Raw genomic sequence first — 27,340 nt, 5'->3', positions numbered from 1 at the left:
AAATTTTAAAAATGGTATTTTTGTCTCTTATCCAACTTTTAAAAACCTTTTTAAAGGAAGGATTTCATTTGGGAGAGAAAACTTTTTTGATTGACACTTACATTCATAAATGGCATGAGTAGGTGAGTTTTTATCAAGCATTTACAAAGTTGCATGGCACCATTGGCCTTAGGCAGTCTTTGGTTGTATATCTGATCCTCCTACCCATGACCTTGATCATCTCTGACCCTCGTTCAGTAAGTGTTCAAATCCAGTTTGGTACCTAGAGTCTCAAGCTTCTTAATTAGGATCTTAAGATGCCTCTTCCCACTTACATTGTGAGAAATGGTTTTATAACGGCAATTTAAGGCCCAGAATACAGGTACCTGAGACTTTTCCCACGTGTGACATTTCCCTGTGTGTGTAGCCTTGAGATGAAGGGGATAGCCTACGCCTTTAAAAGATAATGAGCAGTGCGCTTGGCTGTCTTTGCTGAAAAGAAATTCAGATACCCTGTGCATGTTTTCCTATCTGGTGTGTCTGGTTACTGTTGAAGAGTTTAATTTGATCAACTTACTGGTAGTAACTTAACCTGCTCTACTTGGAAATCAAAAGCTAATTGCAATGACATGGATGTTTTCACAAAAGAGAAGCCATCCTTAGAATTACTTTGTTGCTGTGGATTGACAAGTCTTTTCGCTTTGGCAACAACAGTGAAATGTTTAATCTGAAAGAGACACAGGTCTTACAGTTTTTACTAAGAAAGCAGCGCAGTGACTCAAAAGATGGTTGTGTTCCCAGGAAGATTGAAGACTAAGCAAGAAATAGGACCTGTTTTAGGTTGCTGGAGTAGTTCAAAGGCATGGGATGTGAGGCATTGCTGCTCTCTCTTATGATCCATAGTGGATCATAGGACAGACTCTGACTTCTTTTTTTTTTTATGTCCACTAATATATATATATTAGAGGCCCAGTGCACGAAATTTGTGCAAGAGTAGGCCTTCCTTTTTCCGGCAGGCACCTGGGACCAGTCTTCCCTCACAGCTCATCTGGAAGGTCGCCTGGAAAGACATACCGTCTAATTAACATATTATGCTTTTATTATATATATATATATATATATATATATATATATATATATATATATATATTTTAAATATATATTTTATTGATTTTTTTTACAGAGACAAAGAGAGAGGGATAGAGAGTTAGAAACATTAATGAGAGAGAACCATCGATCAGCTGCCTCTTGCACACCCCCTACTGGGGATGTGCCCGAAACCAAGGTACATGCCCTTGACCGGAATCGAACCTGGGACCCTTGAGTCTGCAGGCCGACGCTCTTATCCACTGAGCCAAACCGGTTTCGGCTATAAATATATATTTTATAGTATATGTGCTGCCGAAGTAAGTACCAACATTGGATATATTTTATTGCCCTATTGGATTGCATGTTCCTTTTTAAGAAAATATTCTTTCGATTTTATTTTGTATTGGTTTCAGGTGTACAGCTTAGTAGTTAGATAATGGCATTCATTACTAATCCCTTATTAGATGTATCATTGGCGAATATACTCTCCTGCTTTGTAGGTTTTCTTTTAATTTTGCCAGTGATTTCCTTTGCTGTGCAAGAACGTTTTAGTTTGGTGTAATCCCATGTATTTTACTTTTGTTTCCTTTGCCTGAGGAGATATAGCAGAAAAAATATCGCTGAGAGAAATGTCAGAGATTTTACTAAGTTTTCTTCTAGTAGTTCTATGGTTTTGAGTCTTCCATTTAAGCCTTTAATCCATTCTGAGCTTATTCTGTATATTGGTGTAAGGAGGTAGTCTAGTTTCAGCTGTTTTTGCATGTTTCTGCCCAATTTTCCCAGCTCCATCTATTGACGAGAGTGTCTTTACTTCATTGCACTTTCTTGCCTCATTTGTCAAATATTCATTGACCATATAGACATGGGTTTATTTCCGGGCTCTCTATTCTGTTTCACTGACCTGTCATTATGCCAGTACCAGGCTCAAATGGGCTTGTTGACTGATGTTCACTTTGAGCGGATGATCCCAGCACAGTGCCCTGTATCAGAGGGAAAGGGAGGAGAAGTGGGCATGAGTGTTAGCCTGGACAGACAGGGGCCTCCACTGTCCCCGCAAAGAGACCATTGTTTCAGGCCCATAACACGTCAGGGCAGGAAGTCAGCTGGGGAGTGACTTGGGACAAGAAAGACTTAATAGCGAACTAATTTAAGGATTAGGAGGCACTTTTGCAGACTAAGGTTATTTTATTCCCTTCCAAACCTTTTTTTTAAATCTCCTCTGGACCTTTGGAGCTTCTCAGTTAGAAACTTCACATAACAACACTTCTGGATCTCAACTTCTGTTCCGCAGTAGTGCTTGACAACCTCTGGTTCTTTGGAGCCATCAAAAGTAATTTCAAAAGCCCTTCCTTGTCTTCTGACTTCTGTAAGCTTCACATCAAATGGGGAAGCAAAGCATACCTGGAAAAGCTGGGAACAGTACAGAAACCACCCCTGTATTCTGAGTTTTGTTCTGGACAGCATACATGTTAAAGCTTAGAAGTTAATCATTTTTATATGTGTTTATCTTTAATGAAAGATGCGAACTTAAAGAGCCAGCTGTCTGCACACTCTGTGGAAATGAGTTTGTTTTGTCAATCATTTGGATTTTTTGTTTGCAAACAATGGAAAGAGCTGGGCTTCACAGGGTTTCTTTGAAAGAAGAGCAGGATGGCCTAGCCTGAGTGGCCCAAGATAAAGGCAGCTCTGGGGTCAAAGGTCGGGACAGCCCTGGGGTCAAAGGTCGGGACTGGTGGCCTTTCTCTTGAGCATGTGCCCTTAGGTGACTGGTGTCTCGAACTCCTAAGTGCCTTCTTCTCAAATCAAATGCCCAAGAGGGCGGAGCTGGATTGGCCCGAGCTGGGTCAGGTTTCCCTGCTGGATCTAATGGCTGGGCCAGAGGGGTGATTTGCAAAGTAAGAGGAAGGATGGGAAGAAGGGGGACTGAACCTCAGAGCCATGGAGGCCCTCCTTGTAGAACAGCTAACTGAACATTTTCTGTGCTAAATTTAGTTAAATCATAGAAAACACAGCCTTGATTAAAAACGTGTTTGTTAAACGCTACACGAGGGACTGGGACCATAGAGCTTTGGGACTATAGCAAAGCAGCAAGAGATCGTTACAAGTAACTATTCATATGAATGTATGATTACCTCTATATCTGGGGGTGATTCACCAAGTTTGGCTTGGGAAAATTTTGGAATGAGTCAGGAATAGTACATCTCTGTTAAAAACAGAACAAAAAAATACTGATCTATCATTTATATAGTATTGTGTGGCCAGTGCTAATTAAGGAGAATCGTTAGACACGATTAAATGAGTATATCCATGTACATATGCCAGTGCACACTACATAGAGCTGCCCATGTGAGAAGCAGTTCCATCGCAAACGTGGGAACGTATGTGCAGGTCAGAGCAGCTGCCCTTGTAATTCTTGGTGGGCTTGTTAACTGATAATACATGTAGATGCCTTGTCAGGAGCTCCTGTGAGCAGCTCACACTCCTCTGAGGGCCTTTTCTGCACAGCCTGTGCCTCCTGGTTAGAAGCTACCACACCCACCGTCCCCACAGGGCTCTGTGCCCACGGGGACTTATCTGACCAGCCCGGCACTTTCTCCCCTAGCTCCTCACCAGGATAATCGGGGGTAAATGTAACCACATTTTCATACTCAAGCAGAATTTGAATGAGATTAAGACTTTATAGTTATCCTTAATAAGACATGGGTTATTGAAAACTGTTGGTTAATGTTTGAGTGAGCAAGCTGCTAATTAAATTGTGATTTCAGCCAAAACTGGTTTGGCTCAGTGGATAGAGCGTCAGCCTGTGGACTGAAAGGTCCCAGGTTCGATTTCGGTCAAGGGCATGTACTTTGGTTGCGGGCACATCCCCAGTGGGGGGTGTGCAGGAGGCAGCTGATAGATGACTCTCTCTTACCGTTGTTTCTAACTCTCTATCCCTCTCTCTTCCTCTCTGGAAAAAATCAATAAAATATATCGTAAAAAAAGTGATTTCAAGCCATGTGCAGCTGAACTTTTCCAGCCCAAACCACCACCTGTAAACTTGGGAGAACTGGAGGAATTAAACCAGTTTAGCCCCCCAAAGTCACCTGTCACAGCAAACCCAACCCCCGCAAACACACACACACATTTCAGCATCATCTCTCCACTGTGGTTGTGCCATCAGTGCTGCTGTTTTTGTACAGTGTTATCTCAAAGAGTAGGTTTTGGTTGTGCAACAAGACCACTGTGGACCACTGAGTTAGCCACTGTGTCACCAAATGATTGTATTAATATCTGTACAAATGATTTGTGTAAAGTAGTAGGCTTACTTTTAAGGTCTACTCCAAAAATTAAAGAGTAGTTTGTTTTTTTATAGAAAGCTAGTTTTAATTTAAATAATAATGCTTCATTGACTGATTGTCTCAAAGTTACTAATACTTTATAACAATTTAGAAAGCGTTTATTAAATTTAGTGATTTATAATAATTGATACTTGAATAATTGTAATAGCAAGTTAGCATTTTTCTGGGCTCTAAAGAAAAGTTGAACAGACCAGTATGTCCTTTTGGTATGTAATGCTTGCTTTAGGAGTCTTCTATCAGTATTGGTGATAAACTTACACAAGTGTGAAATAATAAAGTATGTACTGGGAAGTGTACTGTAACATTATTCAAAATGACAAAAGATTGCAAACATCCTGAATGCCTCTTGTATGAGTCAAATTTAATGAATTATGTGTCCATATGAAAAGGAATACGGTACAGTGCTGCTGTTAAAAGAATGAGACTGTGGGGTGATATCCGGCATCTAGAAAGGTTCAGGAATCTGGAGGAGGCTCTGCGGCGTAAATTAATAAAGAGACTAGAAATATAATATAAATTTGTAATCCATGGGGGCGCCAGAGGAGCTTAGCTGTAGGAACCAAGTTCCCTAAGTCTCTGGACCCCTTGCTCTTTATTAACACAAATTGCCCTAAGCAAAGCAGATATACATATCAAAGGCTAAGGTTTAGCATACCGAGACATTGTCAGTTTTGGGGGAACTGCCTTCAGCTGTCTGGTGTTTGGCCAGCAGGAGGCAATAACAGGTAGTTTAAAATGCCCTGGGCTGTCTGGTAACAGGCAATAATATATGCAGATCTTCAGGTTGGGGAATTGCCTTCGGCCATTCCAGTAGGCAATAATATGTATTCAGCCCTACTGAAGCCTCAAGGTTCCATCAACCTCTTGATGAAACTTCTTGCATTTATGACCTGCTGGAATTAGCCTCCAGCATGAGACAGTTCTGTTTGCAAAGTTATGGAATTAGCTCTAAGATTGCTCCAAAAAAAGCAAGCCGTTCAGGTGTATATAGTTTGCTCACATTTGAGAACATGGAATAAAACAATCTTCTATATATATAAAAGGCTAATATGCAAAGTGGTCCCTTGTGAGTTTGACTGGGAGAGCAGGAGTTTGATAGCTTGATATGATGTGCGCTGACCACCAGGGGGGCAGTGTGGAACATGGCAGGTGACTAGTGGCATCAGTGGGGCGTTGAGGGAGCAAGGGAAGGGGGAGGGGAGAGATGGGGGGAATTGCATGATGGCGGTTTGTGGGCAACAAGAGAAGGAGGAGGTGGGGAGGTGGGAACCTGATGGGCCCTGATCGCCAGCCAGGCGTAGGGACCCTACCTGTGCACGCATTTTGTGCACCGGGCCTCTAGTACATAAATATGCTTGTATATGCAAAATTACCTCTGGGAGGACGCAAAACCTGTGGTACCTGGTTGCCTTGTCCAGGGAACAAGGGCAGGGTCGGGTTGGAATACTGCTCATCCTCTGTGCCTCTGTATCCTATGCAGATGTTTCCTGTTAAAAATAAATAGTAAGAAATATTCACCTGTGCCCTTGGTATCCAGAGAGGGAGGTTTTGCTTAACACCCCTGCTTCTGTCTTCCTGTGTCTTGCCTTCCACCTGTCATCTTGTAGACTATAGGTTACCACTGTCAAGTCGTTTGTTTTTAAACATACATGACACACGTAGCCTTCAAACAGGGATTCTTTGCTTTGTACAGTGTAAGTAGGCATTTACTTTTTTTGAAGGACCATTTTTCTGAATTCATGATTGGTAAGGATTTGATAAAATGTAAATAACATTCACTTTGGCCAAAATTGTTTTGCGGTCAAGTTAGACTAGTCATACTCTGGAGATACTATTTTGACGAGTATTTTTTATAATGCCCCACGAAAATGTCAATTTTTTTTTTGCAAATATATTCCTAGTATGTGGTTTACTTTGGAATTAAAAATTTTTTTATAGAAGTTTAAAACTATAATTAATTGATTTGTGTTTCCTCCCATTTTTAAAATTAGAAAATTTATCTGGTCACTTAATATTGTCTGCTTTGTGCCTAATTTTTATCATTTGACTTCAAATTTTGCTTTAATTGTCTGTTTAAGCTTGAGGTTCCCAGAGGGGATATTTCCTGCTGGGTCGACAGTATGATTCCCAGGTTTAGAGGGTCTTGGACCTAGTGTATTGCATTATCCAGAGATGAGTAGATCCCAGGAATCTGTTACTAACCAAACTTACAAGACTGACTTATAAATTTAAAAGTTTGAGTCTTAGGATAGCCAATATTTGAGGTAGTTACTTGGGAGATTTGCTAGTTGATAAGTCCATGTAAGAATGCAAATGTCAGGTCACAAAGTTGTTTGACACTCTTAAGACCATGGGAATTATATGAATACTAGAGGCCCGGTGCACAAAATTTGTGCACTCAGAGGGACAGAGGGCCCCTTAGCCAGGCCTGTGCCCTCTCGAAGTCTGGGAGCCCTTGGGGGCTATCTGACTGACAGCTTAGGCCTGTTCCCCACAGTGAGTGGGCCTAAGCCGTCAGTTGGACATTCTTAGTGCTGCCGGGAGGCGGGAGAGGATCCCGCCACCACTGCTGTGCTTGCCAACCATGAGCCTGGCTTCTGGCTGAGCAGTGCTCCTCCTTTGGGAGCACACTGACCATCAGGGGGCAGCTCCTGCATTGAGCATCTGCCCCCTGGTGGTCAGTGCATATCATAGTGACAGGTTGTTCTGCCGTTTGGTCAATTTGCATATTAGCCTTTTATTATATAGGATTTATATCAAGTTAGGCTAACTGGATGGATTACCCTTTTCTATTTTAGGGATTTTTATTTTGGAATATCATGGATAATTAGATTATTATGTGTCCTACATAGTGCCCCAAACAATAAAAACGACGTTTCTTTTCTTTTCTTTCTTTCTTTTTTTTTTTTTTTTTTTTTTTTTTAAGTCTTTTTAGAGGGCATGTCTTCCCATCTTCCAGAAATCTGAATTCTCCAGTATTCAGGAGTGAGGGATGGAGAGAGGTTAGCGAAGCTATTATAAAGTCTCCAAAGAATTAGTATTTGTGATAGTGACATTTTAGCAGGAAATCATTAATTTCCTTCAGAAGGAGATCTATTACTTGTCATATTTATTGTCAGGTTCATTTTCCCATCATATGTTTCAGGGAGGAAATAATGCCGGCCACACAGTTGTTGTAGATTCCGTGGAGTATGATTTTCATCTTTTACCCAGTGGAATAATTAATCCAAATGTTACTGCATTCATTGGTAAGTATAGAATGAATCCTTTGAGAACCCTCCCTCTTCCCCCAATTCATAACAGTGTTCATTTTTCATTATCAAACTGATTTCATCCTTCACTAATCAAATGATTAATCTTGACCTTGGTATCATCTGGAATTTACCTAACTTTGGCTATTTTACAATTCCTTTTAGATCTTTTAGCACTAATACTTTATGAAATGATTGCTTTGCATTTAACTGTATTCATTGGTAATCTTAATTCTATAAAGAACTATTAGGTCATTTGATCATTTTTTCAAACATGACACAATAAGGCAAACAAGTATATGTTTTATAAATTGATTCTGAGCCCTTAGAACATATAGTGCAATCTGATATGTTCTAGTTTTTTATTTTTAAAATGCTAATTACAACCCACCAACTTGATGTTATTAACAGTAATAGTGTGATTCCCAATTTGAAAGACGTTGATCTGGTTTAATTTGCCTAAAACTACATAACCAGTTTGTTTCAAAATATTGTAAGTTTCACTTTGTTTCAAAGAAATTATAAATTATATTGAGTGTAATTTTAGTGTTTTTTTGTTCTGTGTTTATGTTCTTTTGTGTACTTACATTATACTACTGTCTAAAACTTGGGATCCTCTCTGTGATAACACTTTGATAAATCAGAATATCCTGTAAAGTCAAGTCCCTCAAGATAAAGGGTAATTGTAGATGTCTCTATTTTAATATCATTATGTGTGTCTGTATTAATAAAGTTTAGATGTTTAAGGTTGGGACTAATTTATTTGTTTTCCTTTAGGAAATGGTGTGGTAATTCATCTACCGGGATTATTTGAGGAAGCAGAAAAAAATGTTAAAAAAGGAAAAGGTATGAAAGAATGAGTCTGCTTTGCTTAGTAACCAGCTAGTATTAATTATTATTTTTGGTAAAGTTTTATTTGGATCTCATGCCAGCCACTTTTAACATTTATTTATTTATTTATATTTTTAAAATATATTTTTATTGATTCCAGAGAGGAAGGGAGAGGGAGAGAGGAGAGAGAGAAACATCAGTGATGAGGGAGAATCACTGATTGGCTTCCTCTTGCACACTCCACACTGAGTCTTGAACCTGGAACCTGGGCAATATGGCCTGACCAGGAATTGAACCGGGATATCCTGGTTCATAGGTCAGTGCTCAACCACTGGGCCACATTGGCTCAGCCAGGCACTTCACGTTTTTGTCTTGTACTTTAAAATTGCAGGTTATTGAGGACAAGTTGTTTAATGTCAGTCGTTAAATTTTATCAATTCTAATCCGCATTTAATCAAGAGACAAACATAATAAGGTCATTGTGTAAGTCTTGGTTACTTTACAGATTAAACTTGATCTTTAGGGAGCTAACACTACTTACTGAATCTTGTTGGCAAAGCTCTGGGAGATTTATGAGTTCACCTTGGCGTTTATGCTCAGGTTGGCATATCCTTCTGCACAAACCAAAAATGAGTTAGGGCACGAGGAACCACAGAAGCGCAATGCGCAATGCGCACACTGCCAGTCTTGTTTCCTGGCTCGGAGCACCGTGGTTGCCACAACCCAGGGATAAAGGATGGCTGTTAGGTCCCTTCTTCCAGACCAGAGAAATGCTCCTCTGCTATGGATCCGTCTGTCTCCTTAAAAAAATCTTGAGCCGAAACCGGTGTGGCTCAGTGGATAGAGCGTCAGCCTGCCGACTGAAAGGTCCCAGGTTCAATTCCAGTCAAGGGCATGTAACTTGGTTGTGGGCACATCCCCAGTGGGGGGTGTGCAAGAGGCAGCTGATCGATGATTCTCTCTCATCGATGTTTCTAACTCTCTATCCCTCTCTCTTCCTCTCCGAAAAAAAATCAATAAAATATATATATTTTAAAAAAAATCTTGATTTCCTGCCTTCCCTCATCCCTTTTGGGTTTTTGGAAGTCGACTTGACTCCCTTGCTAGGGTTTGAGGAATTGGGCAATGCAAAGAATAGACAATGGAGGGAAATCATTAGCGAGTTTCTCTTTCACTTGGCTCGGATTGAAAATACCCAGTTCTGCTACATCCTTCAAGTTCATTGTTCAGGCTTAGAAGGAGCAATCTGTCCTCCAGTGTTCGGACCACTCAGTCTGGCTCCACAGAGCCCTGTCTCGCTGCCCTCCCCGGGGTGTTAGCCTCTGTATCGGGGCCAGCTCTTTCATTGGCCAGCCTGAGGCTCCCGGGCTCTCTGCTCTCCTCCGTCCTCTGAAAGCTTCGCCCTACTTTCTTTTCCCTCCGCCCTGTCTAAGCCAGCTGAAGCCACGGCACTGAGTTTCTTTGTAATGTATGTTTTGTAATGCTCCTTGAGCTAACTTCAGAGTGCATATTTTCATGTCAAAACCAGCTGGAAAGGGGAAGGGTTCCTATTATGACTTATAGCACATTATCAAGAAGTCCTTCTATCTAATCTATTGTAATGCCCAAGTGTCATAAACCCCAAAGACTACCAGGGAGCCGAATCCGATGCAATTGCAGAAAGCCTGTATTTATTTCGGACTAGTCCCAGCTCAGTCCCACTTAACATCAGGGAGGGCATGGCGAGAAAGAGAAAGAACTTAACATATCAATGGGCTTTATAGGGAGGGTGGTGCCTCTACCTTGGCTGACCTGATTGGTTGGGTTAGGCCTAGGGTCCAGTTACCTGGAGCTGGACCCGCCCCAACCTGCCCTCTCACCCCGCCCTGCCCCCTCATCCCGCCCTGCCCCCTCACCCCGCCCTGCCCCCTCACTATAAGGAATAATTTTAAAATAAATGCTTAGATATTATAAAAATGAACAATTTTTAATATCTAACACAAGTTTTGAAAATGTTGGGGGTATGGTGTTTTAACGAATATAGCTTACAAAGGTGTACTGTCTTTAAAAATACATATTTATTGTCCAGCCAATGTGGCTCAGTGGATGAGTGTCACTATAAACCAGGAAGTCACAGTTTGATTCCTGGTCAGGGCACATGCCTTGGTTGTAAGCTCTATCCCCAGCGTGGGGCATGCAGGAGGCAATCGATCAATGGTTCTTTCATCCTTTTTTTTTTTTTTTTTTTTAATCAATCTTTATTGTTCATATTATTACAAAGGTTCCTCATTTCTTCCCCCCTCCACCAGGTTCCCACCCCACCCTCTGCCCTTTCCCCACCCCCCATTGTCCTCATCCATAGGTACACAGTTTATGTTCAGTCTCTTCCTGCATCCACCACTCCCCTCCACTCCCCTCCTGTATCTCTGATTCTATTATAATCAACAGTTAATATTGTTCATCAGGTTTTTTAATTTCCTTTTTTTTTTAAATTAATAAACTTTTATATTTTTAAGAATAAATTTTAAAATCTAATAATTTTAAACCTTGTTTTTTCTGCCCTGGGAACTAAGAAGCAAACTTGTTTACATGTAAACTTGCCCTTAGGCTATCAAAAGGCATAGCCATTCAAATGTAAACGAACACATTGTTTAAAGATAGCTGCTGGCTCGAATTGGATTACCTGTTCTGGGTGGGAAGGGCTTGTCCTCCCCTTTCTCCTTTAAAATTAAGGTGTTAGCTTTAAAACCTCTTTTTCGCAAGAGACCTTAAACTTTCAGTACTTTAAATTTTTTAGGTAGTAAATCAATTACTTAGCATTTTCTCATATCAATAATACCTCCACATGCCCATGGGTACACTGCACACAAAAGACATTTCCAAATAGATCAACCAACCTCATCCAGACCCCACACAAGGCACTCACAGATCAACACCCCAGCGCTACAATAACTCAACACATCCAGATCTAAGCCTTCATCCCTTGATTCAGCAGACCCTCAAGTTCCCAGCCATGTCTGAGAGGCAGCCCTGGGGCATGGGCAGGCGAGGAGCGAGCTGTTCCTGGCCCCGCTGCTCTGGGCCTGGCCTCTGTTGCTCCGGTCCGCTCCACAACCAGCTGCTCTGGGTGTGGCCGCTGCTGCTTGGGGCCCGGTTGCTGCCGCTCCGGGCCTGGAAGCTGCTGCTCCCGACCCGGCTGTTCTGGACCCAGCTGCTCTGGGCCCGGCCGCTCCGGGCCTGGCTGCTGCTGCTCTAGACCTGGTTGCTTCCGACCCGGCTGCTCTGGGCCCGATTGCTCCGGGTGCCGCCCTGGGCCTGGCTACTCCCGGCCTGGCTGTTGATGCTCCAGGCCTGGGTGCTGCTGCTTTGGGCCTGGCTGCTCCCGACCCGGATGCTCTGGGCCCGGATGCTCCGGGCCCGGATGCTCCGGGCCCGGCCGCCCTGAGCCTGGCTGCTCCGGGCCTGGCTGCTGCTGCTCTGGGCCTGGCCGCCCTGGGCTTGGCCGCCTCCGCCCCAGGCCTGGCTGCTCTGGGCCTGGCTGCTGTTGCTCTGGGTCCGGCTGCTGCTGCTCCGGGGCCTGGCTGCTGCTGCTCCACGCCCGGCTGCCACTGCCCTTGGCCTGGCCACTCTGGGCCTGGCCACCACTGTTCCAACATTCTGTCTTTTTTTTTTTTAAACGCATTTATGTTGCAATGTTGGCTACTGAGTTGAGTTCTGTCTTAATCTTCGATTTTTCAAGATCTTCTTTATATTCTTTCTTAAGTAATTTTACTATCTTTTGCTATAACTTGATTTCTTCACATTGAAAACTTCTTCGGTTTCTTCCTCCTCGTCCTGGAAGCTCAGCAGGCTGGCCTGTGGCGCCCCTTTGTTCTCCGCGGCCTCCTGCACGGCTTCAGCCTGTTGCTGGGGTTGGCGCCGCCCAGGAAGCAGCCCCCGGCCTCGGCACCATGGCCGGCGATCAGCGGTTGAGGGCCCAGGGGCACCTCCCCCTGGGGGGCCCTGTCGCCCGGCTCCTTGCCGGCGCCTGGCTTGCCGGTGCCTGGCGGTGGCTCCCGCTTCTCATTGTGTTCTTCCCAGTCTGGAGCTTTTGTCTCCTTCCCGCTAGGGCAGTCTAGCATCAGAGTCAACAGACCGTCCTCTGCATGCAATGTGTGCGACTCTGGGGGCCCTGCCTTTCGCCGCTCCCCTGGGATCCCGCCTCACAGCCCAGGCTCCCTCTGTATGAGCCTGGGTCCCCAGGGTCTGGCCTAGAACTGGGGTTCAGAGCTTTCGGAACTGGGCTCAGCACAGCCGGAACTTTTGTTTCCTTCCTGCCAGGGCAATCTAGCATCAGAGTCAACATTCCGTCCTCTGTGTGCAATGTGCGTGACTCCGCAATTGCGCGACTCCGGGGGCTCTGCTTTTCGCCGCTCCCCTGGGATTCTGCCTCACAGCCCCGTCTCCCTCTGTTCGAGCCTGGGTCCCCAGGGTCTGGCCCATAACTGGGGCTCAGCGCTGTCGGGTCTGGGGTTTAGCCCAGTCCGGGGCTTTTATTTCCTTCCTGCTAGGGAACGCCAGCCAGGTACTCCGCCTCCCCCTCCTCTCCAGCTACGTCTTCTCCGCCTGCGCGTGTAGCATGTCTCCGTACCTTAGGCTTTTACAGCTTCTCTGATTTTCCTTCTGGTTTTCTCTTTCCTTCTTGTTGTAGAATTTTCAGTCAGTCGACTTTCCTGTAGTTCTGGGCAATGTCCATTTTATATTTTAGTTGTATTTTATTGAAATTGTTGTGTGCGGCTGCGGTTAGGTGTTTACCTGTGCAGCCATCTTGGATCCTTGTTTCTCTCATCCTTAATGTTTCTATCTCTCCCTCTCCCTTCCTCTCTGAAATAAAAATGTTAATATTTACCTTCATTTACCTACTCACTCAACAATTTTTTTGAACATTTATTGGATGAGTGGCCCATGTTATAAGACCACATGGCCCCTGCTCGCAGGCATTCACAATTGGATGGGGAGGTATATTTACAGCTCGCTGTACTAAGTAGAGTAATTGTAATACTTTGAAGGGATTAGTGAGAACATTCTATTATTTTGTTTAATCACATTTTTTATAATTGTCTTGGGAAAGGGTGCCATTCCCAAGATTAGCAACTCCCTTCACCGGAATTCTCCTCCTATTCTACAACCACCTCCTCTTCCACCAACTCCTACAGATATGTCATTTTTTTTTTTTTTTTTTTTTTTTTACCATTTGCTGTTTGGGTTCCTAGAAGTGTTTTATGTGGATAGAGCTGGCTGTGTTTGGAGCTTTTACGAGCAAAACATTTAGAAAGCATGTGTGAATGAGTTTGTATCATATATGTAATGAATGACAGGTGAGAAAATTCTCGTTAAACATGTTTCCTATGCAGGAGAAAAGCTACGAAAGTGATTACTTCAGTGGAAAACACTTTCAAACACTGTTCCGAAAGAAATTAAGATGAGAGAATTATTATACAAAGTGTTCAGTGAAATGTATTTCCCCCTTTCCTTCTAGGTCTGGAAGGCTGGGAAAAAAGGCTTATCATCTCTGACAGAGCCCACATTGGTAAGGGGGATGTAAGCATAAAGCATTTATTTTTAACTCTCCTTTCCCCGGAAACTTAGCACCAAAAGCATTCTGTAACCAGCTTTGTCTTTCATTGGGTGGATTGTAATAACTGGGTTCCAAATACATCAAGTCTGATTAATTTTTTCTTCTTTTTATTTATAAAGGATGGGCTAAAATTTGCCTATTTCTGAAGGAAGAATCAGCTAGTCAAATGAATAATATAAGCAATATTTCATTAGACTGTCTAACTACAAAAAAATACGGCATGTCAAAATATCGAGAGCATTTATTTCTACACATTGGAAAGTAGATTTACCATCTGGCAAATCGAGTGACTTTTTTATTTTTTAAATATATTTTATTGATTTTGTACAGAGAGGAAGGGAGAGAGATAGAGATTAGAAACATTGATGAGAGAGAGTCATCGATCAGCTGCCTCTTGCATACCCCCCACTGGGGATATGCCCGCAACCAAGGTACATGCCCTTGACCGGAATCGAACCCGGGACCCTTCAGTCCCCAAGCCGACGCTCTATCCATTGAGCCAAACCAGTTTTGGCTCGAGTGACTTTTTGCGTCTCAATTGTAATAATGCTGCTTTTTAAAGGATCCAGCCTTTATTCAGACTAGCCTTCTCTTCCATTACTTAAAGCAAACTGGATTCTAAAATTAATTCAGCCACCACCGATAAATTTGAGGTTTGTGTCCCTATCATAGAATTGTTTATTAACGGTGACACCATTAAGAGATAGTACCCAGGAAAGAGAAAGAAGAGCTGTAGGCCATGTAAGAAACTTTTATGAGTGATTGAACTCTTCAATTCTACCTGAATCTGTAGTTCTCCTGAGGCAGTTGCTGCTCTAGTTTGAACATTGACCTTCATTTAAGAGGCAGCCCGATCAAAGTTCTTAAAGTGTCAGCCAAGAAAGCAAATTAAAACCCTTTGGACGGAAGCAGTGAAGCTGTAAATCTGTCATTTTTGTTGGCCATTGTAAGCTTCTGGTTTAAAAAAAAATCATGATCTCAGCTGTCACCTATATAAAACATATTCTTTTGGTTATTAGCTTATCTTAGTAATTTTGTTTTATACTTTCACATGTCATCACTAGAGTGCTTTAAAATAGAAAGCAATGTAGTGTTATTAATTTTTTTTATACTGACAGTCTCTTAGGTAATGAAAAATGTATTCTTGTGCATTATTTTTATCTGCTCACACTCACTAATTATTATCATGTATTCTGATGTCATGAATATTTTGTTACATCATCGTTAACTTCTTCCCATCGTTAGCTTCATGGGTTTTACGTGTAGCATCCTGTGTTCATTGCCTCTGTCCTGTGTTGAGAGATGGAAGCCATGCTTCTCTTCGGAACTTTCTCCTGGTCCCTGGCGGCTGCCTGTGGAATGCAGTGTCTGAAGCTGAGCGCCACCATTTAGATTGCACACTTGGATGATTTCTAGTGTGTGACTTTTGAGTGAATTATAACCTTAACGTATGTAACCAGATAGTTCGGCCATGGGTAGTCATACAAGCATGCTGGTGATGTCACCCGTGTTAGGAGAGACTTGTATCCCTGCCTGGATTCTCCGTCTTCCTTCCTCGTGACAAATGTTCTGGGTGTGTCACGTGACAGTGTGTAAGCACATGGCTAAGCAAGTTACTTAACTACTGTAGACTACAAAAAACAAAGACAATAGTAATGCAAAGGGACCAAAGGATCAGAATAATTGGAAAGTAATGTGGTTTAGATGCGAATTCATTTTATATTTTTATTATATTTCTTTAGTAACGATTTTTTTCTTTTTTATAAATGTACATCCTTAAAGCAAAGGTTTCCTGGTAGAGGAGGAGAGTTCAGACTAAAATTTAGATGTTAGCATAATTATACAGAGTGGGGCAAAAATAGGTCTACAGTTGTCCATATAGAAAAATAATATAATTATTGATAATAATACAAGAATAAACTATGTGTTTCGTGTACTCACAACTGTAAACCTTCTTTTGCCCCACCCTGTATATGTATGCTTTAACATGTGTTATTTTAGCCTGTCTGCTGTGGCTTAGAGGTTGAACATCGACTTATGAACCAGGAGGTTATGGCTCGATTCCCAGTCAGGGCACAGGCCTCAGTTTTGTGCTTCAGTGTGGGGCGTGCAGGAAGCAGCCACTCAATGATTCTCTGTCATCATTGATGTTTCTGTCTCTCTCTCCCTCTTCCTTCCTCTCTGAAACCCAATAAAAATGTATTAAAAATAATAAATAAATGAATTTCATACTTTTTTTGTTTTGTAAATTTTTTTTATTAAAGTATAGTTGGCATACAATATTAGATTGTTTCAGATGTGCACATAGTGATTCAACATCTTTATAACTTATGAAGTGATTACCATGACAAATCTAATAACCTTTGTCACCGTACAGTTATTACAGTATTGTGACTTTAATCTCTGTGCAGTACATCACGTCCCTGTGACTTACTTTTATAACTGGAAATTTACACCTAATCTCCCTTACCTTTTCACCTATCCCCTCTGCCAGCTGTCAGTTTGGTCTGTGTATATGAGAGTCTCTTTCTGTTTTGTTTGGCTTGCTTGCTTGTTTTGACCTTCAGATTCCACATAAAAATGCAGTCATGATATTTGTCTTTTGCTGCCTGACTTACTTCACTTAGAATAATACACTCTAGGTCCAGTCATGTTGTTGCAGCTGGTAAGATTTTATTCTTTTTTATGGCTGAGTCATATTCCATTGCATACATATACCACATCCTCTTTATCCATTCTTCTGTTGGTAGGCACCTAGCTTGCTTCTGTATCTTGGCTGTTGTAAATAATGCTGCAATGAACGTAGGGTGCATATATCATTTTGAATTAGTGTTTTTAAACTTTTTTTTCTTCAGATAAGTGCCCAGAAGTAGAATTGCTGGGTCATATGGTACTTCTGTGTTTAATTTTTTGAGGAACCTTTGTACTGTTTTCCATAGTGGCTGTACCAAGTTACATTCCCTCCAACTGGGCAGGTCCCCTTATCTTCAGTCCTCCCCAGCACTTGGTATTTGTTGCCTTTTTGGTGATAGTCATTCTAACAGGTGTGAGGTGATAGCTCACGTGGCTTTGATTTGCATTTTCCTGATGATCAGTGATGCTAAACATCTTTGCATACGTCTGTGGGCAAGTAGTGTCTTGTTTAAAGATATGTCTATTCAGGTCTTCTGCCCAGTTTTTAACCAGATTGTTTATTTTTCTGCTTTTGAGTTGTAAGAGTTCTTTATGTATTTTTCTTTTATTTTCTTTGAGAAATTTTTTATTCTCTGTATATTTTAGATGTTTAAACCTTTATCAGATACATCATTTTTTTCAGCAGTAGAAAGCCATTGAATTAAGGCAAAGGAATGCTGACACCATATCTGTGTCTTGGAAAGCTGGCTTTGGCTACATAAAAATTGTGAATTAGAGGTGTCCCGGAGGAAATAGGCACACTCACTAGGAGGCCACAGTTTTGGTGAAAGATGAGGGAGGATTGGGACTAGTGAGGGAGAGGGAGATGTGAAAAGAATCCCTAGATTTCTGCAGTCCAGAACTTGACGAAAAGAAGATACCTTAGTAATCTGAGTTTCATAGAATTATTGGATAGGGCGTTCTAAAATAACCCTCCTTTTTAAAATCATATAGATTGCAATAAATAGGAATGTACGATCAGACATTTTTATATTAACATACCAGTTGGTGTTGGAACCTTTACTGCCACCATTATTGTTGCTTCTTAAAATGAACCTCATTTCTCATAATGAAGTTGGACCGAAGGGATTTATAGCCTCGGTCATTTAAAATATAATCTGGTTTGCTTTCCTGTGTCATCTTTGCTTCAACAAAACTGCTCTTGTTTTGTTTCCCTGCAGTGTTTGATTTTCATCAAGCAGCTGACGGCATCCAGGAGCAGCAGAGACAAGAGCAAGCAGGGAAGAAGTATGGGTTTTTTTCTTTGTTTTTTGTTTTTGGTGCAGCTGAAGCATATCCACACCCTTATGCTTAAATTCTAGGCCAACCGTGCAGGTTCCCTTTAAGCTTTTATATAATATAAATGTAGGTTGGAGAAAAATAGTTTAGATTTCAGAGAACATCAATAGGGCTGTGAAAAGAAACTTACAGGAAATAGCATACACAGAAAACAGCCCGCCTGGCCGTAAGAATTGTGTCTTGTCTAACCGAAAGCTTGTTTGGGTTTATTTTAAAGTTTGGGGACCACCAAAAAGGGCATAGGCCCCGTATATTCTTCCAAAGCTGCTCGGAGCGGCCTCAGGATGTGCGACCTCGTTTCCGATTTCGACGGCTTCTCTGAGAGGTAACTGCCTTGGGCTTCACCATGGGAAGGGCAAATGGAATGGGAGGATTTTTAAAACTCAGATTGCAGACTGGTAAAACCAGTATGCTACTTGGACAGTGGCTGGCATACTTTTTTATAGAGTATTAAAGTCATTTTTATTGCATTTTCCTTGGTCCTTAATTTCAGATGAACTTTGTGAAAAGTGACATGATGCTATCTTACAGCACTCCCAAGAAGACAAAACCAGAATTATGTCTAAGGAAAGCCAGATGGTGGTTCCGGGATGGGGGTTACTTGGTTGCATTTAATGATAGGTGACCTCAGAGGCATAATTTCCAGACGGTGGTTTGTCTGCACTGTCGGTGCATCTCCACTGAGGATATTAGAGGCTGATTGATAATGTCTGCCTCCTTCTCTTTTAAAAGTGTCATGCAGACCATCCCTTTTGTTTTATTTTATTTGTTTACTTTTAAAATATATTTTTATTGATTGGGAGAGAAAGATAGAAACATCAGTGATGAGAGAGAAACATTGATTGTCTGCCTCCTGCATGCCCTCTGCTGGGGGTGGAGCCCATGACCTGGGCATGTGCCCTGACCGGGAATCGAACCTTGACCACCTGATTCATAGGTCAATGCTCAATTATTCAGTCACTTTTGTTTTAAACACAGTATAATATAATTAATTCAGATATAAGTCTTATAGTTACAGATTTCAGCTATTTTCCCCCCTACATATACCTGAACTTGAGTAAAAAATCTTAGGAGTGTATCATTTATTCATATGACTAATTTCCTTTATTAGATTTTATTTTTCAGAACATACTTCATTTTGAGGGTTAATTTGTTAGATCTCTCATTGACAGGAACCATTTGAATAAAATGATATTACTCAGAATATTTGAAAGAGAGCCAATGTCTTGATTTTTCTATATTTCTCAGGTTCAAAGTTCTGGCAAACCAGTACAAATCTATATACCCCACTTTGGAAATAGACATCGAAGGTGAATTACAAAAGCTCAAGGTAATGCTTTCTGACCTTTTTAATGTCCTTTTAAAAACCTGTTTGCCAAATTGGTACCTAGAACTTTCATTCATTCAGGTTTTGTGTTAGGGACTGGAAATATAAGGATGAAGAATATATGGAGACTTAGAAGTTATACATAAAATAGTTTGCAGTATAATAAGTGCCACACAGATATGTGTGAAGTATTATAAATAAAAACTGGGAAAGCAAACCTAAAAGCATGCAGGCTAAAAGGAATGGTATGTTTGAGTAACATAGGACAGGAAACACAATATTGAGTGGGGAGCAGAGAATAGGGTAAACTACCTGAAAATAAAGTTAGACAAGTAGGAACCAGATCGTAGGTCTTATATTTTTTTATGTGACTTTGGCCAAGGACTTAAATGGGAGATAAGCTTTTATTCTGGAGATAATAAAAAGCTACTGAATAATTTTGCGCTGAATAAAGACGATTTCTATTATATAAAATCACTCATAGCAATGTGGAGGCTAACGAACAAAGGGACAAGTGGACAGCTCTGGAAACTAACCAGCTCCTTTAGAAGTGATAACGGACAGCGACAATCTCTTCAGAGACCAGTAGGGTAATTGGCCAAAGGTTAGGCCCAGTTGGCAGCTGTTAGTTGTCCGTGGTGCCTGAATTAGTCAGTAGTCAAGTCTCCTATCTGCTCCACCCTCCTTTTCTCCACAATTCTTGGTGAATTTCAAGCTGCTTCCCGTGTATCTGACTGTTATTCCTTCTCTTCTATAAATAAGTATACATATCCACTCCAGAACTGAATAGAAGCTTTCCAACTTCATGTGCTATTTTAAAACGGTTGCAGACCTTAGATCTCTCCCCTTACTAAAATCCTAAAAAGTAAAAGACCTCCAAGGAACAGTCTAAATTGGATTTCAGTGTACTGATGGTTGCTTAGACGAGATCGCCATTTCCTTTCAATTCTGCCATACAACAATTGTTTTAACGTGTTAAGCGCCCAGCCTGACATGGCACTTATGCATTATTAGCAACTTGGAAATATTTATGTACTAAAGTATGGATATGGCTTTTCAATTCTATTTTATACATGTTCCATGTGAATGAAAAGTAGATGAATAATAACAGAATTGGGTAAGAAGGTTCTTCATAGTTAATATATGTTGAACCAGATCTTTAAGGAACAAGGGATGTGATGATGGGTTGGTCATTTTAGGCATTATAAAAAGGACTAAATCAGGAATGAGCATGAGATTGGAGACTAGAGCCAAGAAGAGGGACCATGATTTTTCAGCAGTGGATAGAGCGCACTTTGGTGAATTCATGAATGGAAGTTGGAACTTCCATACTAGTCTGGCGAAATATTTAACATAGTTGAAACTAAATTTTATTGCAGTTATACTTTATACCATAGGCAGTGGGGCAACTCTTGTTTATACTACATTTTTAATGGAATTCTAAAATTAAGCAATATTATTAACATAAATATGTCTTGAGAAAGTTTTATAATGCTCAAGTGTAAAATAGTACTGGATATTGTCTACTAATAATACCACTGAGATTGTACTGTAATGGAATCTAATGGAAGAAGAACATTAGCAATCAATTATTGATGTTTGCATGCTTGGCAGTGTCACTGGTGGCCCTCACCACATTTTGAGAATCACATTTTGAGATGCCAGTTTTAAAACTCATGGTTACATGGCTTACAGATTATTAAATACTTCACAAAATATAAAATCGCAATGTAATATACTCTATTGTTTTCATTTTCTTGAAAGCTGGTTTATGAATTGTGAGTGCTTGGCTGGTCAGAAGCTGTCACCTTATTTGCAGTGAGGTTAGCTTTGAATGTCATTGTATCTCTGCTGCTGTTGAGCAGGTGTCTCTCTCCTGGTCCTGGGGGTCAGCACAAGAGACCAGAGGTAACCCCAGTGCTGCGGTAGATGGGCACCATCACCTGCCCCTTTCTACTTGGCCTTTGTCAGTTTCCACTGTTGTCAAGTCAAGGAATTAAAAATAAAATTTTTCTTGTTTTATTTTACAGAGAGGAAGGGAGAAGGATAGAGAGTTAGAAATATTGATGAGAGAGAAACATCCATCAGCTGCCTCCTGCACACCCCGCACTGGAGATGTGCCCTCAACCAAGGTACATGCCCTTGACCGGAATTGAACTTGGAACCCTTCAGTCCACAGGCCGACGCTCTATCCACTGAGCCAAATTGGTTAGGGCAAGTCAAGGAATTTTCACCCATATTGGTCATATTGTAAATGTATTAGTGTACATTGAAATTGGTTTTTGTCTTTGTATATAGGGTTATATGGAAAGAATTAAACCAATGGTGAAAGACGGAGTGTATTTTCTATATGAGGCCCTACATGGACCACCAAAGAAAATCTTGGTAGAAGGTGCAAATGCAGCACTTCTGGATATCGATTTTGGTAAGTGAGATATGACTTAGGGGGAGCAAGACTGAGCCCTAAAGTGCTTAAGATATAAATAATTCATGTTAGCATTAAGGGGTTTTAAAACAAGGCTGTTAGCTTGCCTACATATTCAAGAGTGGTGGAAGATTATCATCTTATGCTAATCTTTTTTATTTTTTTAAGGATTACCGTGGAAAACACAATACAAGTTTTGTTGTTTATTAGAAAAGTCAAATTAATATTTGGGTCAGTAAGATTTGAAATTCTGTAAATTGAATTTATTATTTGGTTCATGGTTCAATTCCAGACCTCACTTCCGTAGGACTGTAAGATGATCAGATGAATGCTTTGAAACCGTGGTTGGCAAACTGCGACTCTCGAGCCACATGCTGCTCTTTGGCCCCTTGAGTGTGGCTCTTCCACAAAATACCACGGCCTAGGCGAGTCTATTGAAGAAACAGTGTTAGAAGAAGTTTAAGTTTAAAAAATTTGGCTCTCAAAAGAAATTTCAATCATTGTACTCTTAATACTTGGCTCTGTTGACTAATGAGTTTGCTGACCACTGGCCTCTTCAATCTGGAAAGAAAACAGATTGTCTAATTAGCATAGTGAATAATTTTAAGTATGAAGAGGATCTTGGGTTGGGGGCATACCACTCTTGGCTTACTCTTTGTCATTTCTGGAATTATTCCTGGAATAGACATCAAAAGAGAGGAAAATGCTAAAATGCCATATAGTTTTTCTACTGTTGTCACTGCAGGTTGCTGCTGTACCCTATTTAATAAAGGGAGTAAAATAAATTTGTTTTAAACCAAAAGGAGAGTGTCCAAGTACATCGATTATAAGTCTACATGGTAGATTAACACCAGGGTTTCGTCATTGCATTATTTAGCAGTCCGTTAGGTGTCTATCTACCCTCCAGAGACGTCACAGAGCCACTCCAGTGTACGCGCTACAGGCATAGCTCTGACCTATGCTTTTATCTCATTACAGTCAAGACTCAGGACCAAAACACTGAGGCTTTGGGAGAGTGGTTACAGATAGATTCAAGTTTGTCAAAGACCTAGAGTATAATCCAGTGCAGAATCTTCATAGCAATTCTGTTTTAAAAGAATTTGTATCTATGTGTGTATATTGAATATTTGTTTCTCTTTTTAGGAACTTATCCCTTTGTGACCTCTTCGAACTGTACAGTTGGAGGTGTTTGCACTGGATTGGGTATGCCCCCTCAGAACGTTGGAGAAGTGTATGGGGTGGTGAAAGCTTACACCACTCGAGTTGGTATCGGTGCCTTTCCTACAGAGCAAAGCAACGTAAGCCTCTTTCTCAGAGAATCTAATTCAAAAGTTTTATAAGAGAAATTCATGCTTTTTCCCCTTAATGAATTCTTACTTTCCATGCATTTCATTTAATTTGCAAGACTGATCAGAACAACATTATAAAAAATGTATGCACACATTTATCATTAATGGCAGCAAAAAAGGAGGGATTAGAGGGTACTTAAAGGTGTTGTCATTGTCATTGCGAGGCTGAAGGAAGGCAGGATTATGAAGAGCTTTGAGATAGGGGAAGCGGAAGAAGTTGTTAAAATGACAACTGCCTTTCGCCAAAAGCTCAGTAGGAGACAAGGATGAGGGACATGATCTCCTGACATTGTCTGCTCATAGCCAACACTTGCATGGGGGTGACCTGGGCCAGGCACTGCTAAGTGCTCTATGCCTATAAGCTCTTTGGATCCTCATAATACCTCCTTCCCCATTGTACAAAGTAGGAAACTGAGGCACAGAGGACTAAAGTAACTTGCCCCAGGCCACGCAAACAGGGCTGGGAATCCAACATGACAGAGCAAACATCTTAAAAATACATAACTGTAATAATGCCAAAATATAAGAGGTAACAAATGATGGCTCTAATCAGAAAGGTGTACATTATGGAATAGAGTGATCAGAGATGGGAAAGGTAAGTTATAGGAAGTGAAACTTAGATCTTTGAGCATTGTTTTCAACCTTAATTCTCTTCAAAAGAGCATTGTGCCATCAGCAAGTACTTATTAGATGCAAGTTTGCCTTATGGTTTTCAGGAAAATCATCAAGCTATAGTTGTTCTTTGGACAATTGGCTTGTTTTTTTAAAATATATTTTTATTGATTTCAGAGAGGAAGGGAGAGAGAGAGAAACATCAATGATGAGAGAAAATCATTGATGGGCTGCCTCCTGCAAGCCCTCCATTGGGGATTGAGCCCACAACCCAGGCATGTGCTCTTGACTGGAATCAAACTTCAGACCCTTCAGTCTGCAGACTGACGCCCTATCCACTGAGCCAAACCAGCTAGGGCTTGGCTTGTTTTAATATACCAATGCAGCATTTATATTTTTTATATATTAACCTAAATTTTGGGAAGTGATCTATATGACATCATAAAAAAAAAAATTGGTTTTAAAATAAGATGAAAAAATAAATAAATAAAATAAAATAAGATGAAAAATGAAGCCAAAATTGGATCTATTCCAAGTAATGCCTCCTTCATATAAAATCCATCATCTCTATAGAATTCTGTCTTCAATTTAGTTATTTTCTGGAAGATATTTATCTCAAAGAGACTCTAACTTGTTATCTGACCTTAAGTATAATTGTTCTAGATGGACAGCAGTGGTATCCTAATGATGAAGCTCTATTTTCTGTCCCCTAGGAAATTGGAGAATTATTGCAGACACGGGGTGGAGAGGTTGGTGTGACTACTGGAAGGAAAAGAAGATGTGGCTGGTTGGATCTCGTGTTGCTTAAATATGCTCATATGATTAACGGATTTACTGCGTGAGTTTTCTTAGAAACATTCATTTCAGGAAATAATGGGATAATTCATGACCACAGGTTAAATTTTCAAAATGCAAACTTGAGGCAATACCCCAATACACAAGATTCTCTCTTTAACCTGTGAAGTTTTAGTTCAAGGTAGAAGTAGACCAACATATAAGAGAAGGGAAGCAAGGAGAGGGACCCCAGGCGATCTTCCTGGACGTCCAAGGCTGGAAGGAAAGAATCATAAATACTCTTTCAGGCGTATGAGTATGGAGGGAAGTGCAGGTGGGTAGATAGTAAGGAGTGCAAAGTTGGAGTACAGATACTTAGCGGAGGACATACCACAGTGATTTTGTGCATGGGCTTGATTGACGTCTGACTTTTGGATTTAAACCTCAGATCTGTGCATTGTGCTGTGTGACCTTGGGCATGTTAGTCCTTCTGTGTTTTTTTTTCTTTTTCTTTTTCTTTCTTTCTTTCTTTCTTTCTTTTTTTTTTCTTCAGAGAGGAAAGAAGAGAGATAAAAACATTGATGAGAGAGAAACATCAATCAGCTGCCTCCTGCACATCCCCTACTGGGGATGTGCCTGCAACCAAGGTACATGCCCCAAACCTGGGACCCTTCAGTCTGCAGGCTGATGCTCTATCCCAGGGGTCCTCAAACTTTTTAAAGTGGGGGCCAGATCACGGTCCCTCAGAGAGCTGGAGGGCCGGACTATATGAACTACTAATTCCTACTGTAACACCTCGGCTGCGCTCACTGCCCAAAAAACCTGGCGGGCCGGATCAGACTCCTCTGCGGGCCGCATGTGGCCCGCGGGCCGTAGTTTGAAGACCCCTGCCACTGAAACAAATTGGCCAGGATCTTTTTCTTTTTAATCATCTAGATAATAGTATTGCCTGCCCAAACTTGGTGTTGTATCTAATTGCCACAAATTTCCCCAATTTTCCATTTTTTTGGGGGGGAGAGTTGATGTGTCAGGAAGAGTCCTTGATGTGTTTTCCTCAGCCTCCTTTGACAGTGTCTGACTGGAGGGGTGGAGGGGACTGCATCAGAGTGAGGAAATGAGGGCTGCTGGCATAGGTGTGAATATGCATGCACCTTGTGGTCAGCCCCGTGGAACAGTGAGGCCCGCTGTCCCACGGCCACAGAATGTGTCCTGTGCCCCAGACAGCCGGCCCACAAATATGTGGTGATCATAGAAAGCTAAACAAGAGGGTGTGGGTGAATCAGTGAAAATCTGTTTTCATCATAAGATGAGTAACTTACACTAGTAGATTAATTAAGTCATTTAAAAAAAAATATTTTATTGACTTTTTACAGAGAGGAAGGGAGAGAGATAGAGAGCTAGAAACCTCAATGAGAGAGAGACATCAATCAGCCGACTCCTGCACATCCCCCACTGGAGATGTGCCTGCAACCAAGATACATGCCCCAGATTGGAATTGAATCTGGGACCCTTGAGTTTGCAGGCCGACACTCTATCCACTGAGCTAAACCGGTTTTGGCAATTAAGTCATTTTTTTTTTTTTTTTAATATATTTTATTGATTTTTCACAGAGAGGAAAAGAGAGTTAGAGAGTTAGAAACATTGATGAGAGAGAATCATCGATCAGCTGCCTCTTGCACACCCCCTACTGGGGATGTGCCCGCAACCAAGGTACATGCCCTTGCCTGGAATCGAACCCGGGACCTTTCAGTCCGCAGGCCGACGCTCTATCCACTGAGCCAAACCGGTCCCGGCAAGTCATTTTTTTTTATTATGAGAATTCATCAGTATGTTGTCCTGTTGTGTTTTATGTGTATCATGTTTTAAAACAAATTCCTAATTAGTTTTCAGAATTGCTTTGGAGCATTTAGCTTTTAAAAAAATATATATGTTTTTATTGATTTTAGAGAGGAAGAAAGAGATAGAAACATCAATGATGAAAGAATCATTGATTGGCTGCCTCTTGCATATTTCTTTCACACTGGGGATCCAATCAGCAGCCCGGGTAAGTGCCCTGATTGGAAATCACACCCTGACCTTCTGGTTCATGGGTGGACACTCAACCACTGAGCCACACTGGCTGGAGCTTCTTAGCTTTGTATGAATTTTCCTCTATCCCTCATCATGTTAGATGTTAGAGCCTTTAAGAATTTGCTGTTTTAACATTGTCTTTTCTCCCCAAATTAGGTTGGCACTTACCAAATTGGATATTTTGGACACGTTTACAGAAATCAAAGTTGGAGTTGCTTACAAGTTAGACGGTGAAATTATACCTCATTTCCCAGGTATTTTCTTTTTTAACCTGTGTATAAAGAATATTTTTAGGTGAATATATTAGAGCAGTTTCCTAAAGCTTTTCTGTATGATTTATGATATATAGCCACATGGCTATTATGCCCTTGTGAACAGTGCCAGTGCATTCACTTAGTATTGGCATTTGTTGCATAATTGCTATACATTTGGGTGCTGGATTGCTGCAAGCAGAATAAAACATAGGAATGAAGAAAGAAACATGTTATTTCTGAGCCCAGCTATGCTGCCCCTGAATCTCACCTTTCTTTTCTTTTTTTCTTTTTTTAATATTTTTTTATTGATTTTTTACAGAGAGGAATGGAGAGGGATAGAGAGTTAGAAACATCGATGAGAGAGAAGCATTGATCAGCTGCCTTCTACACTCCCCCCCCCCAAACTGGGGGTGTGCTAACAACCAAGGTACATGCCCTTAACCGGAATCGAACCCGGGACCCTTAAGTCC

The 27,340-nt window shown here is 41.1% G+C and overlaps 1 protein-coding gene across 1 annotated transcript in view; it reads left to right on the top strand.

The window, feature by feature from the left end:
• The window catches only part of ADSS2 (adenylosuccinate synthase 2), a 40,022-nt gene that overhangs the window by 7,401 nt on the left and 5,281 nt on the right, over positions 1-27,340 (top strand). Inside the window, exons 2-11 of the mRNA XM_084868920.1 lie at positions 7,555-7,657; positions 8,438-8,506; positions 13,989-14,039; positions 17,942-18,008; positions 18,277-18,384; positions 19,308-19,389; positions 21,685-21,811; positions 22,955-23,109; positions 24,486-24,610; positions 26,773-26,870. Of these exons, the coding sequence (XP_084725046.1) occupies positions 7,555-7,657; positions 8,438-8,506; positions 13,989-14,039; positions 17,942-18,008; positions 18,277-18,384; positions 19,308-19,389; positions 21,685-21,811; positions 22,955-23,109; positions 24,486-24,610; positions 26,773-26,870 (985 nt within the window). The remainder of the gene's footprint in view (positions 1-7,554; positions 7,658-8,437; positions 8,507-13,988; positions 14,040-17,941; positions 18,009-18,276; positions 18,385-19,307; positions 19,390-21,684; positions 21,812-22,954; positions 23,110-24,485; positions 24,611-26,772; positions 26,871-27,340) is intronic.

This window comes from Pipistrellus hanaki (genome assembly GCF_964339955.1).
Source record: "Pipistrellus hanaki genome assembly, chromosome: 20".
Lineage (NCBI taxonomy): Eukaryota > Metazoa > Chordata > Mammalia > Chiroptera > Vespertilionidae > Pipistrellus > Pipistrellus hanaki.
The sequence above is the reverse complement of the archived record's forward strand: the minus strand, read 5'-3'. Positions and strand labels throughout refer to the sequence as shown.